This window comes from Lytechinus pictus, chromosome 7 (genome assembly GCF_037042905.1).
Source record: "Lytechinus pictus isolate F3 Inbred chromosome 7, Lp3.0, whole genome shotgun sequence".
NCBI lineage: Eukaryota > Metazoa > Echinodermata > Echinoidea > Temnopleuroida > Toxopneustidae > Lytechinus > Lytechinus pictus.
The window spans coordinates 48602358-48617932 of record NC_087251.1 but is presented as its reverse complement, the minus strand read 5'-3'; the positions used below and the strand labels follow the sequence as shown (position 1 = coordinate 48617932).

Below are 15575 nucleotides of genomic sequence, written 5' to 3'. Positions count from 1 at the left end.
AACTAGACCTGTCTGCATTACTGCTACCCATTCCAATACCACAGGGTAACCATCCCCCCCCCCTCCATGATTTTTAAATTACCTGGTAGTTAAAAAAAAAAAAAAAAAAAAAAAGCACAAGAAGAAAAAAGTTCAGGGAGAAAGAAGAGTTATAAAAAAGAGATCTGAGTTGTGTACCTCAATATTATCTCCGTGATATAATTGAGATAAAATGTCCCCTTTGGTTTGTCTTGCCCCCCCCCCCCCCTCCCACCGTCTCCCTACCACTCCCTTGAAAATATCCTGCTCCTGGGGCCGGGGACAAGTATTATCATACTTTGTTTCAGAACATACAGAAATTTCCAGTCTTATGTGTACATGTGTCCTATTTTTATTTCATGAAGAACAAATATTTTAGTACTGACTGTAGGCCTACAGGATAATGATAATGATAATATTTGAATAGCTTTAGAGCAAATTTACAACAACAACATTACAGGGTCAAAATTTAACAATGAATGATTGAATTGATGTTTGTTTGTCGAAACATACTTGATATTGATATACAGTCTTGAAATTCTCAAATGAATACTCATTACTCAATATTTTACGCTTTGCATGTCGTTACGTCACATTGTTTGATCTGCTTAAACAGTATCAGAATTTCCTATAACTAGATCTATGAATGGATGAAAATTTATCTAAAAGTTGATAATTTTAAAGACCTTTCAAAATTAAGGTTAACTGCAATTCCATGTCATTTGTTTGATTTTAAAGTTTTGAAATATTTGTATGATAATACCTAGGTACTGCTTCTGATAAATCCAGTGCCACCCTTCTACATCTAGCTGTCTACCTGGCCAACTTATTCTTCTTGACCTCTGATACTGTTGCCACGGTGATTGAAGATGCATCCGTGACAGTTGAGATGGCGGCTTCACACAATCTCATTATTATCGGTGGGCCAGGACATAATGCCTGGGCGCAGCAATTTATAGAGCGACTACCACAACTTCGCATCAGTGAAAATGGTAAGGATACAGATTACCAATTTATGATAATACGGGCAGAGCTTTGATTGAACTAGTACCAGTTTAATTTAAGGGGTTTGAGTGCAGTACAATGTGAATAAATTTTCAAGTTCAAGGAAATTGATGCCATGGCTGGCAATCAAACCCATGACCCTCTGATGAAGAGATTCGAATCACAACCAAACCACAAACTCATAAAGTTCTTTCTCATTTCAAATTTATCTTCAGGGCTATCTTTGGGGAGATGCCAGTTTTCAGACCCTCGGACAGGAGCACTCTTCCTGGCCCCTCAACGAAAGGGATTACTTGCCCTCGTACTAATGGGCAACTCATTACAAGGTTTAGAAGACATCATGAGACTAGCCAGTCCCACCATTCCTCCAATGACAAGATCACCTGTAAGTATTACTTGTTAGATAATCTGCCAATAATCCTTTATCTCATTTTATATCACCTTTTCCATTTACCATTTTTTTTAAATTTCCAGATGAACGTTTGACTCATGGACTAGTTCTCTGACTTTTCAAGATGCACTGTTATTCAACATACATGTAATGTTGATTTAAATGTGTTGATTATCAAAACATGTTGTAGTATGCAGTTAAAAATGTATTACTTAATAAGATTTTGAAGTTTTAATTATTTGAAATACGAGTGGGAACCTAATTTCCGACAAGCTTTTTTTTTTATGTAGGCACCATACTTTTTACATTCCATATTTCAAATCAAATATCAAATTAATCTTGAAATGCCTTGTTTTTTCATATAAACCTGTTTCTTATTATACAGACATGTTGATCGTTGTAAAAATTGACCAAATAAAGTAAATTAAAAAATGGGCATTTCCATAGAATATGTACATCCGACACCATGTATGTGATACCTTCATGAAATTTTCTTTCTCTGATTTCTAGTTCTTTTGACAGTCTGCAGTGCTCTCAAATGACCATGACTTGGTCAGTTTATGAAGTGAAGTAAAACTGTAGAAAAAAATGGGGGTCGGATGGACAAATTTTCTTTATTATTTTACGGAATGCCCAAATGTAAATTGGGGCCTGTTACAAAGACAAATATAAATGAACTCACCAGCCTTTGCTTGCTCAATGCAGAGATGTCTAAATGTAACTGGAATTGAATAATATCAAGGTACATTCAAATATCATCTGGAGCCTGATGGTGCAATGTCTGTTAACATTAAAAATGCATAATATATTTCCAAATAAGAATATGGAGGTCACGTACCAATGGTGACTGCTGATAATCCAATATATAATCCTAAGGTGTTTAACAGCTTCTTGCTGAGTTGAGGTAAAACAACGATGACTAGTAGAATGGCACACGAGGTAAAAACTTTCTACAGAGTGCAGTGAAGCATGCTTATTGGTAATGAGGTCTCTCTAATGCTTTAATTGCTGTTGTGCTTGGTGGATAAAACATGTAGTAATAATAATAGCAGAAAAAAAGTTAAGCATTCCTCTGCTGAATAAAAGAACATGATTGAATTCTTGACTGCTACTTAAAGGGATGGTCCGGGCTGAAAATATTTATATCTTAATACATAGAGTAGAATTCACTGAGCAAAATGCCGAAAATTTCATCAAAATTGGATAACAAATAATAAAGTTATTGAATTTTAAAGTTTAGCAATATTTTGTGAAAACAGTCGTCATGAATATTCATTAGGTGGGCTGATGATGGCACATCTCCACCTTCCGTTTTCTTATGTTATTACATAAAATCATAATTTTTTTATTATTTCATACTTGTGTGAATAATATGTCTCCCTTATAATGAAATAAGTTGCAGCATTAAATATCTAATGCACTAAATGAGTTGTCAATCCAATTTTTCTAATTCTTGGGGGACAAAATTTGAATAAACCTAATTTCATATAATAAAATACAAAAGAACAAGTGGAGATGTGACATCATCAGCCCACCTAATGAATATTCATGACGACTTTTTTCACAAAATATTGCTAAACTTTAAAATTCAATAACTTTGTTATTTGTTATCCGATTTTTATGAAATTTTTGGCATTTTGCTCAGTGAATTCTACTCTATTTATTAAGCTATAAATACTTTCAGCCCGGACCAACCCTTTAACAATGAAATCTAGACCAGTGGCACAAAAGAATCAAGTTGAAAAGAACTATAAAAGGTAGGATGCGAAAGCCTATGTAGTATGCCTAGCAATTGAGTCTTAGAACTCTTGTTGGAATACTCCCCAGGGAGTGGAGAAGGTGCATACATTGTATGCGGGCATGCAAGGATCCGATGACCGGGGTAATAATATATCTGTAAAGCGCTTAGAGACGTCGTTCCGATGTGTTAAGCGCTATATAAATGTGGAATATTATTATTATTACTATTAAAGCATTCAATTGTGGATCACCTGTCCAGGAATAATCAAAGTAAACAAAGTGGTGATCAATCAAGCTCCAATCAGAGGTGTTTGGTGATTAAAACATAAAGCTAGCTGCTGAAGTTAGTTTGTTCTTGTTTGATTTAATATACCTTTATGTACATTTAGCATGTAGGTACTTGGTAAAAATTATTTTGTTTTTTGCATGAAAATTCATTAAATTCTAAAATTGTGATTATAGAAAGGTATCGTATGGAGAAAATATATAGCTCAGTTTCGTTTTAAGTGCACATCTCTACATCCTGAAAGTAAGATGAAATATTTGGGTTTACACATCATATTGAAATCTAAGAACTATATAAGTTCAGTTCAGATTAAAAAAAAGTTTATTAAAACATGAGTCCCAGCCAAAAGGCTGAATAAAATCATGTGTAAGATATTAAGCTTTCATTGTCAATCAATTTAACAAGTTTTTTCTCTCAACTTCGGACCCTAGTTTTCCAACATGGTGCCAGACTATGTTATAACAGGACCTGACTTCAGAGCTAAGGGACCCGGTGGTTACGAGTGTGCTGGATTCTGGGGCAATAGATGGGACTACAGACTAGAGACTTCATCTTGTGTGTGCTAGACCGTGAGGAAAAAATCATTTCTTTGTTGTTTTTTTTTTTCTTTTTTTTTCTTCTACATGTATTATTCCTTTTTATTTCAGAGAATTTCTATTTTGACAAATCACCTTGAATGATACATGGGTCGAGTGCTGGTGAGCATTTTATCAAGTGTCTTGTCGATGATCTTTAAAGAATGTTACAAGCTACTGAAATGCTTGCAACTGATTCTCCGAGAGCAAATTTGTAAATTGATAAAATGCCCCCCATCCTTCATTCACCCTGGAAGTGTAATTCTTGATATTTCACACTGACAAGAACAATGCCTTATCGGTCATCATAGCCAATCAAAACATTGTATTTCTGTAAATTGTGAAACAGTGTACCTTGGAGTAAATTTGAAGTTTTATTTGGTTAGTGGTATGGCGTAGTGAAAATTACTACAGTAAAATCTAGTCAAGATAAACAACTTGTTGATAGTTTTTGGTAAAGCTTTTTGCATTATCATTGCTTTGAATCATTGATTTACTTTGCAATTTTGTAAATCTTTACCAGCATCCATGCAAAATTGATATATACTTTATTGTAGATTTTAGCTATGGGGTCTCGGGACTTTTATTAGATAACATGAATACTGGGAGAGCATTGGAATAAATATGTTTAAAACCAAATTAGAGGTGATTTATTAGATTTCACAGAAAAAAATAGATTCCTTGTATAGTGTTGTTTAAATAGATTTTTGGAAATTGTAATTTGTACTTTTGTGTTCATACTTTTGCAATTATGATTGTTCATTTCAATATAAATCATTGGTATATCAAATGTAAAGTTGACTATTTTTGATTGGTTAATTTCAGGGGGTGTTTCATGAAAGTTGTCAGCACTGACAACTTCAGTGAAATCCTTGGTTTTGATTGGCTATGGTAATTGTCGGGGAAAGACAACTTGTCAGTGCTCACAATTTCATGAAATAGTCCCCAGGTTCTTGGGCCTGTCACATAAAGACTTTAAAATTAGGGTATCTTTGCAATTAATATGCCATTTACCGTGGTAACAGGGCTCAGCAGCCAATCACAATCAAGGTTTCTGTGGGAGTTACAATAATAGCAAAGATAACATAGTTTTAAGTCTTTATGAAACAGGCCCCTGATAAATGACATTGTTTGCTTTAGATTATGAATCCACTACTATGTTGTCTCTGAAAATGACTGAAATCAGAAAAAAAAAGTATTATCTTGAAAACTAGTGCAATATTCATATCCAGTACATAAGTGAGAAGGTAATTAAATTTGGTCAACTTGGACACACTATCATAACCTGGGCGATGTTTCACAAAGAGTTAAGTGTGACTTAGAGTTATGATCAATAATATATAACCAGGGGGGCGTTTCACAAAGATGTGAGTATGACTTAATGACTTAGGCCCGTATTCTGAAGTCGGGTTTAAGTTAAGGACGTTCCACAGTTATGTTTGTGCGCATTATGATCTGCGCATATTTAACACTGCGCGCTGACGTCACAATGGATGAACAGGTGATTAATTAGCTGCGGTTATGAGCTGATTTTTCTCATCTTCTGCACTTTAACTGCAGATCTGCTGCGTTATTTCATGAAGCTAAAAAAATGAATTATTCCATGGACCATTCAAAAAAATATTCTCTACAATTTCAAAATACTTTACTCTGCAGTGCTGCCAAGAATCACGAATATTAGCCCGAGTTTGAATAAATGGTAGAGTGGTTTTGATTTTTTCTTCACATAGATACTAAGCATTCGGCCCATTTTTGGTGTTTTAAAAAGCACATTTGCTCTAATAAAAATGCTGATAGTTTAAAAACAAGCACATGAACCCCTATTTTTTAATGTTTGTACCTCTTAGGTATACCTTCCTCTACAACTCTGCAAATTTTGGTGAAAATGACATGGATTTTGAATAAAGTGCAGCATTTATTGTACGTTTGTAGTTTGTTACTGAAATTTTACATTTTTTTTATTGGGATTTTGTTATCTTTTACGCCATTTTTAAGAACTGACAGTGCTGTTAAACTTAAAATTTCAAACAATTAGCACTATTAATATATTCTCCATTCTAACGATACAATTATTAACTCTCTTGCGAAATTTGATGACTTTTTCATGTATTTTGACTGAGTAATACAGGTTTAAACTCATTGTAGTAATCTTGGGCGGTCTAAAAATGCCAAATTCTTTTGAATGCGCAATTCTTAAGAACATCAATTTGGGTGAACTTTGAAGCTCTATAGCAAAAAATCAAGCACATGGACCTATGTTAATTTTTGCATATTTCGAATATTAAGGTTCTAAAGTATCTATGGGCAAAGTTTGGTGAAAATGACATGGATTTCACTTTAACTGTGGAATGTCCTTAAACTCAGGTTTAAAGTTGTGGTTTAAGTATGGATGGCCAATTGTTACATAAATCACTAACAGTAGAGATATCATATTTCAGCTCATTTGGCACTTAATTCATTCATAATTATCTAGGAAGTATAAATAGATGATTGTCTTCACCATCGATGAATCAGGAAAGAGCAGAGTAAACATAAGAAACGTACAACTTGATAAAAAAATTTGATACTTTTGGCTTCCCATACTTAAACCACAACTTTAAACCTGAGTTTAAGTTAAACCCGACTTCAGAATACGGGCCTTAGAGTCACTCTTAAATACCGAGGTGCGTAAGGTTTGAAAGGCTTGACTGCATTGGTCAGATCGTGTCATGATGACGCGCACTACTGCGTATCTATCAATGAGATTGCGCGTTGCATATCATGTATGCGTCAACATTGATAAAGTACGACTTAAGTCATTCTTAAATCTTTGTGAAATCCCCCCCCCCCCTGCAATCTTATTGATTCATGCTGCAATAGCATACATCCTCTTAGCATGATTGACCAATGCAGTGATGCCTCACACACAGATGAAAATATAAATCTTTGTGAAACACCTACCCCATCCCCAATTATTCAACAGCGTATATTTCATCAACTTTTGATTAATTTTAAAATAGTTTTGATGTGACATAATAATAATAAACATTAGTAGATTTCTGTGCATTCAAATGTTTTTATTATGAAATATAAATGAATTTTACTTTCATCACATTGAAAATGTTATTTTATGCCAACATTTTCAACCATTGTTTCTACAATGTACATGTATTTGAAAAATTCCATGGAATTAAAAGATGATTCATCATAGAATCAATGAGATACTTTACAGTTTCAGATAGACCTGTGATACTGTTGCTGTCAGCAAACTTTGGTGGACATGATATACATGTCCTCTTTATTTTTGTTTGTACTCATCACAACTGGTTTCCATTCTAGTTTCTACTACCAAGTTGTACTACAACTCTAAAGAAAAGTTATGTATGTATACCAACTTAGGAGCTGCTTTTGTTTATCTAGCATAATGTTATGGCAACACATATCTGATTATTTGACAATGTTTTACCTTGGTACAATTAGGGCTAGGTACATGTACTTTTTTGTTGCTTAACCTTTGTAATAATATAACCGAGGTGCAATCATGAATGGATGTATATTTATGTCTTTTTTCCTTTTTTTTTTACTATTGCACAAATCTCATCAAGGAACAATTAGATTAGGATACATATTAGTTCATTTTAGGTGAGGAATTTTATTTTGCCCATCTATTAGTTGTAATGTCAGTGCACTGTTAAAACCTTGTATTTCAAAATGCAAACATTTTTTTAGTACAACTCAGAGTAATGACATTCTTTTACCTTGAGAGATTTCCTGACAAGCCTTTGGAAACTGTTCCCAGACAATATGGGGTCACCATCTTTGCCATAAGCCGTCCCCCAATTCTCTAAGGCTTTAACAGCCCACCTGTGATATGTCATACATTTTATTTAATTTGTAAGAATTTTGAGCATGGAGCAATTGCTGCCAAGACAACACATATTTGTGATTGTACTCAAATACTATCACACATTGCAAGGTGCCTTTCACATATGTCAACAGTCTTCCACAATGTATTTTCTGCTCATGTACAAGGTTTTGTTTATGTCTCATATGCCAACATGAAAATAATGTTTTATAAAATTTTGTTGTTTATACAATGAAAGACATGGAATTAAATTCTATGAAAGATATGCACAGTATGAAAGAATTGTGTACTTTTTAAAGCTTTGTGGCCCATATTCTGAAGCCTAGTTTAACTTCTAAGGCCATGGTCTAACTCTGTGCTCAGAGTATAGGAAGCCAGAAATGCCATTTCTTTTCATTACATTGTATGATTAGTAGTAAAGAAAACTATTTTACTAACCTTTCCCAGACAGTTCTAAATGTGAGTGATTAAGCTGATAAATCGAACCTGTTACTGCTGAGATTTGTACCATAAGTGGCAATCCATAGTTAAACCACACATTTAGCCCGGAGTTTGAATTAAACAGGAGTTCATAATACAGGCCTGTATATTTTTACCCTATGCTTGGTGCTCTCGTAGGATTGACTTAGTAAACCCCAAGGTAAACTTGCACCAAATGTTTATGGAGTGCTTCTAGCCAACTAATTAGCCAAGGATAGATTATTATGAACCTTTGCTAAAACAAGTGTCTCAATAATTGTTTTTGTGCTGAAATAAAAAAAGAAGAGGGTTATGTAAGATTATAAAATCTGAATTGAATATTCTTTGATATTCTGCCTATATCACAAATATTGAATAATGAAAGATTAACCCAGCATTCCATATAGATGACTGAAAATAATAAATTTCTTGGTATAGTAACTGTCACAGTTAGACAATTTTAGTCAGCATATGCTAGAATATCTAGTGGTCATGCAGAAAGAGTTGCGTTTAAACACAATAAAGGAAATCAAACGCAAGTCCTATATATGCACATATGATTGGCTCGAAACCAAGTTGGGTTTGATTGCAACGCCTTCTGCAACAGGCTCCTTGCGTGGCAGCCCCTTTAGTCCTGTCTCTTAACCACAGGTGAACTTATAAGAAAACCACACAATGTTTTTATAGCAGTTTTTATTCTTGGAAGGAAGAACAAAATAAATTATGTACAAATAGAAGTTATCTATGCAAGCTAAATAAAAAATAATGAGGCAAGATATTCTTAAGAATTGGAGATCTTACCTATGTAAAAATTATATATAAAATATACAGAATGTTAGATATTATATATACAGAATGTTTCACATAGAATCTAACTTATACCTTGGTCACATTTGCTCTACGGCGGCCGTACGGCGAGTCGAAAACAGCCGTTTTATTAATTCTAATGCAAACCACCTATATATAGTTGGAACAAAAAATGTTAAAACGGCTGTTTTTTGTCTCGCCGTACGGCCGCCATAGAGCAAATGTGACCAAGGTATCAACTTCATATATGTGAACAGGGCCCCATTTCATGATGACTCGTTAGAATAACAAATGCACAATATAACAAATTTACCAGATTGAAGGATTTCAGTAGCTTTTAACTGTTATTGTAAATTTGTTATAACAATTATTTTTTATGAAACGTACCCTAGAATGAAGGGGAAAGATTACCAAATAAAATGCAGAACAAGTAATACTAAATTCATACTAAAATAATTCTTTACATTACATACTTGTGACAACTGCTGAACTGGTTATGTACTTTGGGCTAAATAGAATAGAATTAGAATGATGTAATTAAAGATTGTATCCCATATGCTTCATTGAATCATCAATATCATCTCCGGTCATTGATTCTCTGTCCATTAATGATATTACTAGCCTTACCTCTGGTTACAAATAAAATTCATGAAACCAAGTAAAAATACATTGTAGAGCACCATCTGATTAGTTGCAGCTATCATCAAGCAAAGTGTAACATCCTTTTCTATTCTCACTAAAAACTATTCATGATGTAGCAATTACAAATACCAGTTAAAAAGTTCAAAAGTAGTTGTCAATATTCAGAGATTACTGTTTTATACACGATGCTTAGTTACATGGGTAAATTCCCACTTGGCAGTGGAAGATTCACTCATGAAATCAGTGTTTACTACAAATGATTCCATTCATCCTTAAGATTGTAGAAGACATTACTCAAATATGCTTTATGAATATTTGGGCAATTCCATGTTACTCACGTTACACAATTTAGGCACCTTAACATATTGTAATTGCCATATTTTGCTTACTGTGGGGTTTGACAATCTCTCTTTTCTGTACAAGGTTTTATGATAACTTAATACACCTTGGTATATTATCATAATTTAGTTTGACAATTCTATCCAGAAAATATAGGCAAGCAAATTCTTGTTACTCACGTTACATTTTTGGACCACATAAGTCAAGAACATGACTTCTTTAAAAAAGTGTCCTCATACTGGGTGGAATAACAAGAAGTGGGTTTATGATTGGCATAGAGGTTCACAAATGTAGATGCTCAGAATTTTTTAAACATTTCATATCTTTGACAAATTTACCAAAATTTGCGTTACTCACGTTACATATGTAACATAATTCATTGCCATGCTCTTGACCATGAATATTTGCTGGAAAGTGTATATTTAGATGTAATTAACTATTACAATTATTTTGGGCATAAAATGGAACAGTTTTGTTAACCTCTTTTCTCAAGAATTACTGTATAGCCCATTTTATATGGCTTATCATCAACATTTAAGCAAAATTACCACACATACACATACAATGTCAATTTTAGTTATAATACATGCATTTTGTTAAGTGATGTAGAGTGAAAAATATTCTCCTTTACTTCTACGGTATTCTCTTAAAATTAAATTCCTTTCAAGTTTCTCTGAATCACTGAGTCAGGGACACTTGAATTTTATTTAGTCAGTCGTTTGAAGATTTTAATAATCGTGAAGTAACATAACTGGCAGAATGAGTTTAAAAAAAATATTCCCCTAGACTCCACACCACATTTATGTGCAATCTGATCCAACCTAACACATGAACTTACATGTATATACTCTAAACAGTGTACATGTATGTTTCTCTTTCATGAAATCACATGAATGAATTAATTGTACTGTAAGCAATATTAAGCAAACCTATCTGATAAAGTTAATGTGCTCGCTTAAAGATTAAGGGAGCAGAATAATGTGTTAAACAGTTAATAGTGTAATGTTCTCTGACCAAAAAATTATATCTAAATATTGCATTACAAGGTTAAGAAATTATCATATATCCCTTCCCCCTTAAAAAAATGCAAATCGTGAAAACAGAAATTGCCACCTTTAACGAACTAAAATGAAACGAAGAAGTGTATTTATTTGGTATGCTTTTATCAATCTGTAATTATTATCCAGGTTAATAATTTAATCTTCTAACTTATTTCTAGTACATGAAAGCAATGCACCAAAGTCAAGTGTTGGTATTTAAACATTAGGCTATATGTATATGCAAATCATGCAGACTCTTATAACCAAAGATACAAATTTATTCATCTTTATTGATGAAAAGTCTGAGAAAGGCTTAAATCTGAACAGTAAACTTGGAAGGGCATTATTATTAGCTACATCCGGTTTATCTATGTTAATGGTAAAATAATGTACATGTAGTTGCAGCAAACAACTATTTCACGAGTAAGTCTTTAAAATCAAGGTTGATTGTCATTCTATTTTCATAGATCTAGATATGCTACAATAACATAAACTTATCTTTGTGAAATCATGAAATCTTACCTGAAAACTGACAGCACTTATGATCACTAACACAGAAAAGCATATGTGGGACAGTATCAATATTGCTTGGAAAAATACCTGACATTTTATGAAATTTATTTTGCTAATTTCTCAGCAATTACACATTTTCTTCAAGAGCCATTTGGCACATTTTTTTTATTTATATAATATACAAACACTTGGTTGGTCATTTCATTTGATTCTGATTGAACTAATTTTGTGATCGTTACCACAACTGGCAAATTTCTCTTTAATGACGGTAATGACCACTTCAAAAGGGTCATTAAAGGTCATTAATGGACCAAACTCTTGTTTTTACCCCTAATCATACAGTAAAAGGTAGTACTATACCATAGCCTGTGAAAAACATATCAATATCACGATTTTATGTCGTTACTCACGTTACATTTTTGGGGCCTCGTTTATTGTAATACCATGACATGTATACAGCTCTTACCTTATTTTTCTTATCAGGTACAAGGAGTATGAAGAGAATTTCCATTGGCAAATTTTGAATGGAAGTGAATATAAAAAAAAAATCAAAATTTACAGTTTTTTCGTTACTCACGTTACATTGGTTTAAGCGATGGGGTGGCATGCTTCTTACCCACTCATGGGATTGGAAGACATGTTTGTGTCTTTGGCAACTCAAAACTAATGCTCCATACATTCTAAAAATCAGCTAAACAACTCCTGACTATTCTTTAATTATTTTTTTATTCAAATGAATTCTTTAGGTAGATTTTTACTGTTTTTCTCAATAAAGTTGTAAGTTGAGTTCAAAGTTCAATATTTGCGATTCTTGATGGAATTTTTGGAAAAAGTGCTGTTCCGTATGCCCAGAAGTATACTGAACAAAATTAGGTGGGTGACAAGTTCCAAAATATGAATTTATTTTTTCACCCCATGGCACCCATCTCATGGAATTGCCCATTTCAGGATTGACCATCAGGCGACCCATTGTTGGACCTGGCGCATGTTTCATAAAGCCGTTCGTAAGTTAAGAGCGACTTTAAGAATGACTGGTTATCCTTTCTTGTGGTAAATGGTATATTGAATTGGTGATAGTTAAGCGCGTAAGAAGGGTTCACCAGTCGTTCTTAAAGTCACTCTTAACCTACGAACAGCTTTATGAAATGGCACCCTGAATAAATTAATGGCAGTACTATGTACCTAATTGCTAGAAACTATACAGGATGTCTTTGTACCTATGCAAGCCTTGCAAGGTTGACATTTAAATGTAGTTAGTGCAATGCTGGTGTAGTGTCAATCAGACTATTGAACTAAGTTCTAAAACCTACTAAAAATGATATCAATTACAAGACCAGTTCCATTCCATGTTAGGTGTTAAGAAGGCTGATGTTGGTGTCACCCCAACAACAACCCAATATCTTACACCTTGTCATCTTACTCCTTGCCAATCACATCAAGATTAATGTCCAGAATGGATTCATTTTCTTCATCCTCCTGCACCAGCTCCTCCTGTTCAAGACCCTCTTTCTCTGCATCCTGCTCCTCTAACTGCCTACCTTCTTCCCCCTCATCTTTACATTCTTCCCGAGTCCTTTCCTCCTCTTGCCTGATGTCTTTTCTTCTGATTCCCTTGCCTTGCACTCCTTCACCTCGTCCTGCTCTGTGGATGTTTAGGAAGCTTTAACACCGAAGGGCTGGTACTTGGATTTACACCATCCCATCATGTTACTCGTCATTGATCAACTCAAGATTAATATCCAGAATGGATTCTTCTCCGTCTTCCTGCACCACCTCCTCCTGTTCCAGCCTCTCCTGCTCCTCTTTCTCCTCATCCTGCTCCAACCTCTGTTCCTCCATCTGCCTTCCATTCTCCCCATCTTCCTTACATTCTTCCAGAGTCCTTTCCTCATCTTTGCGTGATACATCCTCTTCTACTTCATCCCTTGCCTTGGACTCCTTCACCTCAAATTGCTCTGTGGATGTTTTAGGAATTAATTTCTTTGGTGTTTGGCCCTTGATTGTAGCTTCCCCTGCTGACCCTGATACTGCCTTCAGCGTCTGATGAAGCAGCTCTTTCATCTCTGTCATCTGTTTGATTGGCAGAGGATTAGATAAAGATATTAAAAAAGGATTAGAGATGAGAGGTTTAGATGATTTAAGAGGATTTTATAAAGACATCTGATTTTGAGATATTTTCGTTGAATATTTTACATTCATTTTCTTTTAAAAATATGTTGAACAAGACCCATTATTCAGAAGAAAAACTTTTCAATCTATCGTAATACTTTTTTAAATGAATGTTTAGTTCTAGAAAACATCCCCACTATACCCTTTTAAACAAGTGTCCATTATTTTATTTAAAAAAACAGAAGATAAATTTATTTATAAAAACTGTTATATTTATACCAGTTATCCTCTTTTCTCCAGATACGTATTTTTCCTGTCGATAAGTCTAAATATTGTTAGAATTACTTGAAATGATATTTGATAGTGTATCAATGCAGAATTGAATTTTTTTGTAGCGTGTGATCAATTTGCATTATAAATGAATTTATATGAGTCATCAAACTAGACTTATGTATGAATTTCATCAGAATACATGATTTCATAACACCTTCTTTCAGTTCTGGGGAGTATTTCATGAAACAAATGGTGACTTTTACTGACTATTGTTATAAGCTACCAAAATTCTTGCATCCGATTGGCTTAGATACAAATTGTGTCAGTGAAAAATCCCCCAATAATGAATATATAACCATTATACCTGATGTTCTAAATTATCTAATCGTTCCTTCATTTGAGTGCCAATTTCAGGATTGTTGAAAAACGCTGTTGACTTCCGAGAGAGGCCTTCTAATCTGTAAACAAGGGTAATAGAATAAGGTATATTCTCATTTCTTCATGTAGGCTGGAGTATGACATTTGTAGAACAAAATGCATCTTGTAATCTAGCCATTCATTTTTCTTCTTTTCAATCTAACTCTCATATTGTGCAAAGAAGAATGAAGGACTATGTAAAAGATTCACTGAAAGGCAACAGATTAATGGCAAAAAAGTATATTTTGAATACTTCTTGTGTTTTCTGTATAAGATACAGAGGGGTGGGGAAGAAGAAATGGGAGAGGCAGACGGGGTAGAGACAGATACTGAGAGGCAGAAACAGAGAAAAAGGGGAATGGTGACAAGGGAAAATCAATCAATCAATTGATCAATCAATTGATCAATCAATCGCTCAATCAATCAATCAATCAATCAATCACTCGATCGATCAATCAATCAATCAATCACTCAATCAATCAGTCAATCAATCAATCACTCGATTGATCAATCAATCAATCAATCAATCACTCAATCGATCGATCGATCGATCAATCAATCAGTCAATCAATCATTCAATCAATCAATCAATCACTCGATCGATCAATCAATCAATCACTCAATCGATCGATCGATCAATCAATCAATCACTCAATCAGTCAATCAATCAACAGATAACAAGTATTCTAGCTGATCTAACTTACTTCATCTCTGTTGTACTCATTCGATCGGTGAGGTCAAGATTCCTTTTCTTGTTTCTCTTTGTGACGTAATCTTCACCTTGTATCTTTTCCCATGTTGTGATTTCAGCAATTAAGTCTCCGGGAAGTAACCGTCCTAAAAATTGTAACAAACAAGAGAAGTTTTAAGATATGAAATGTTAAAACAACTTTTTCATTCCAAGTGATAAACAAGTTTACATAAAAATTATTACCCTACTTAAAATACAGTTCTTATCAAAAGTCATTCTGCAGGTATTAAGGGGATTTTTATAATCTATTTTGAAACCAAGTGGGTGGGTGGGCGAAGCATAAAAATCAATATTTATTGTGTTCACAATATGGAGTATGTTTAGTTGATTTTGATGACGTAATGTTGGTTATGAATTACTGCCTAC

General features: G+C 33.8%; 2 protein-coding genes across 10 annotated transcripts in view; one reads left to right on the top strand and one right to left on the bottom strand.

Moving 5' to 3' along the window:
• The window catches only part of LOC129264279 (uncharacterized), a 29636-nt gene extending 21512 nt beyond the window's left edge, over positions 1–8124 (top strand). Inside the window, exons 19-21 of the mRNA XM_064101532.1 lie at positions 786–1010; positions 1239–1408; positions 3872–8124. Coding sequence (XP_063957602.1) covers positions 786–1010; positions 1239–1408; positions 3872–4006 — 530 coding nt within the window. The 3' untranslated portion in view covers positions 4007–8124. The remainder of the gene's footprint in view (positions 1–785; positions 1011–1238; positions 1409–3871) is intronic.
• A 1169-nt stretch (positions 8125–9293) lies between these two features.
• LOC129264094 (transient receptor potential cation channel subfamily M member 5-like) overlaps positions 9294–15575 on the bottom strand; it is a 37918-nt gene continuing 31636 nt past the window's right edge. For all 9 annotated transcript variants that reach the window (XM_064102973.1, XM_064102979.1, XM_064102972.1 and 6 more), the window contains 3 exons: positions 15163–15295; positions 14406–14499; positions 9294–13729 (listed from right to left, as the gene is read on the bottom strand). In XM_064102973.1, coding sequence (XP_063959043.1) covers positions 13367–13729; positions 14406–14499; positions 15163–15295 — 590 coding nt within the window. In that variant the 3' untranslated portion in view covers positions 9294–13366. The remainder of the gene's footprint in view (positions 13730–14405; positions 14500–15162; positions 15296–15575) is intronic.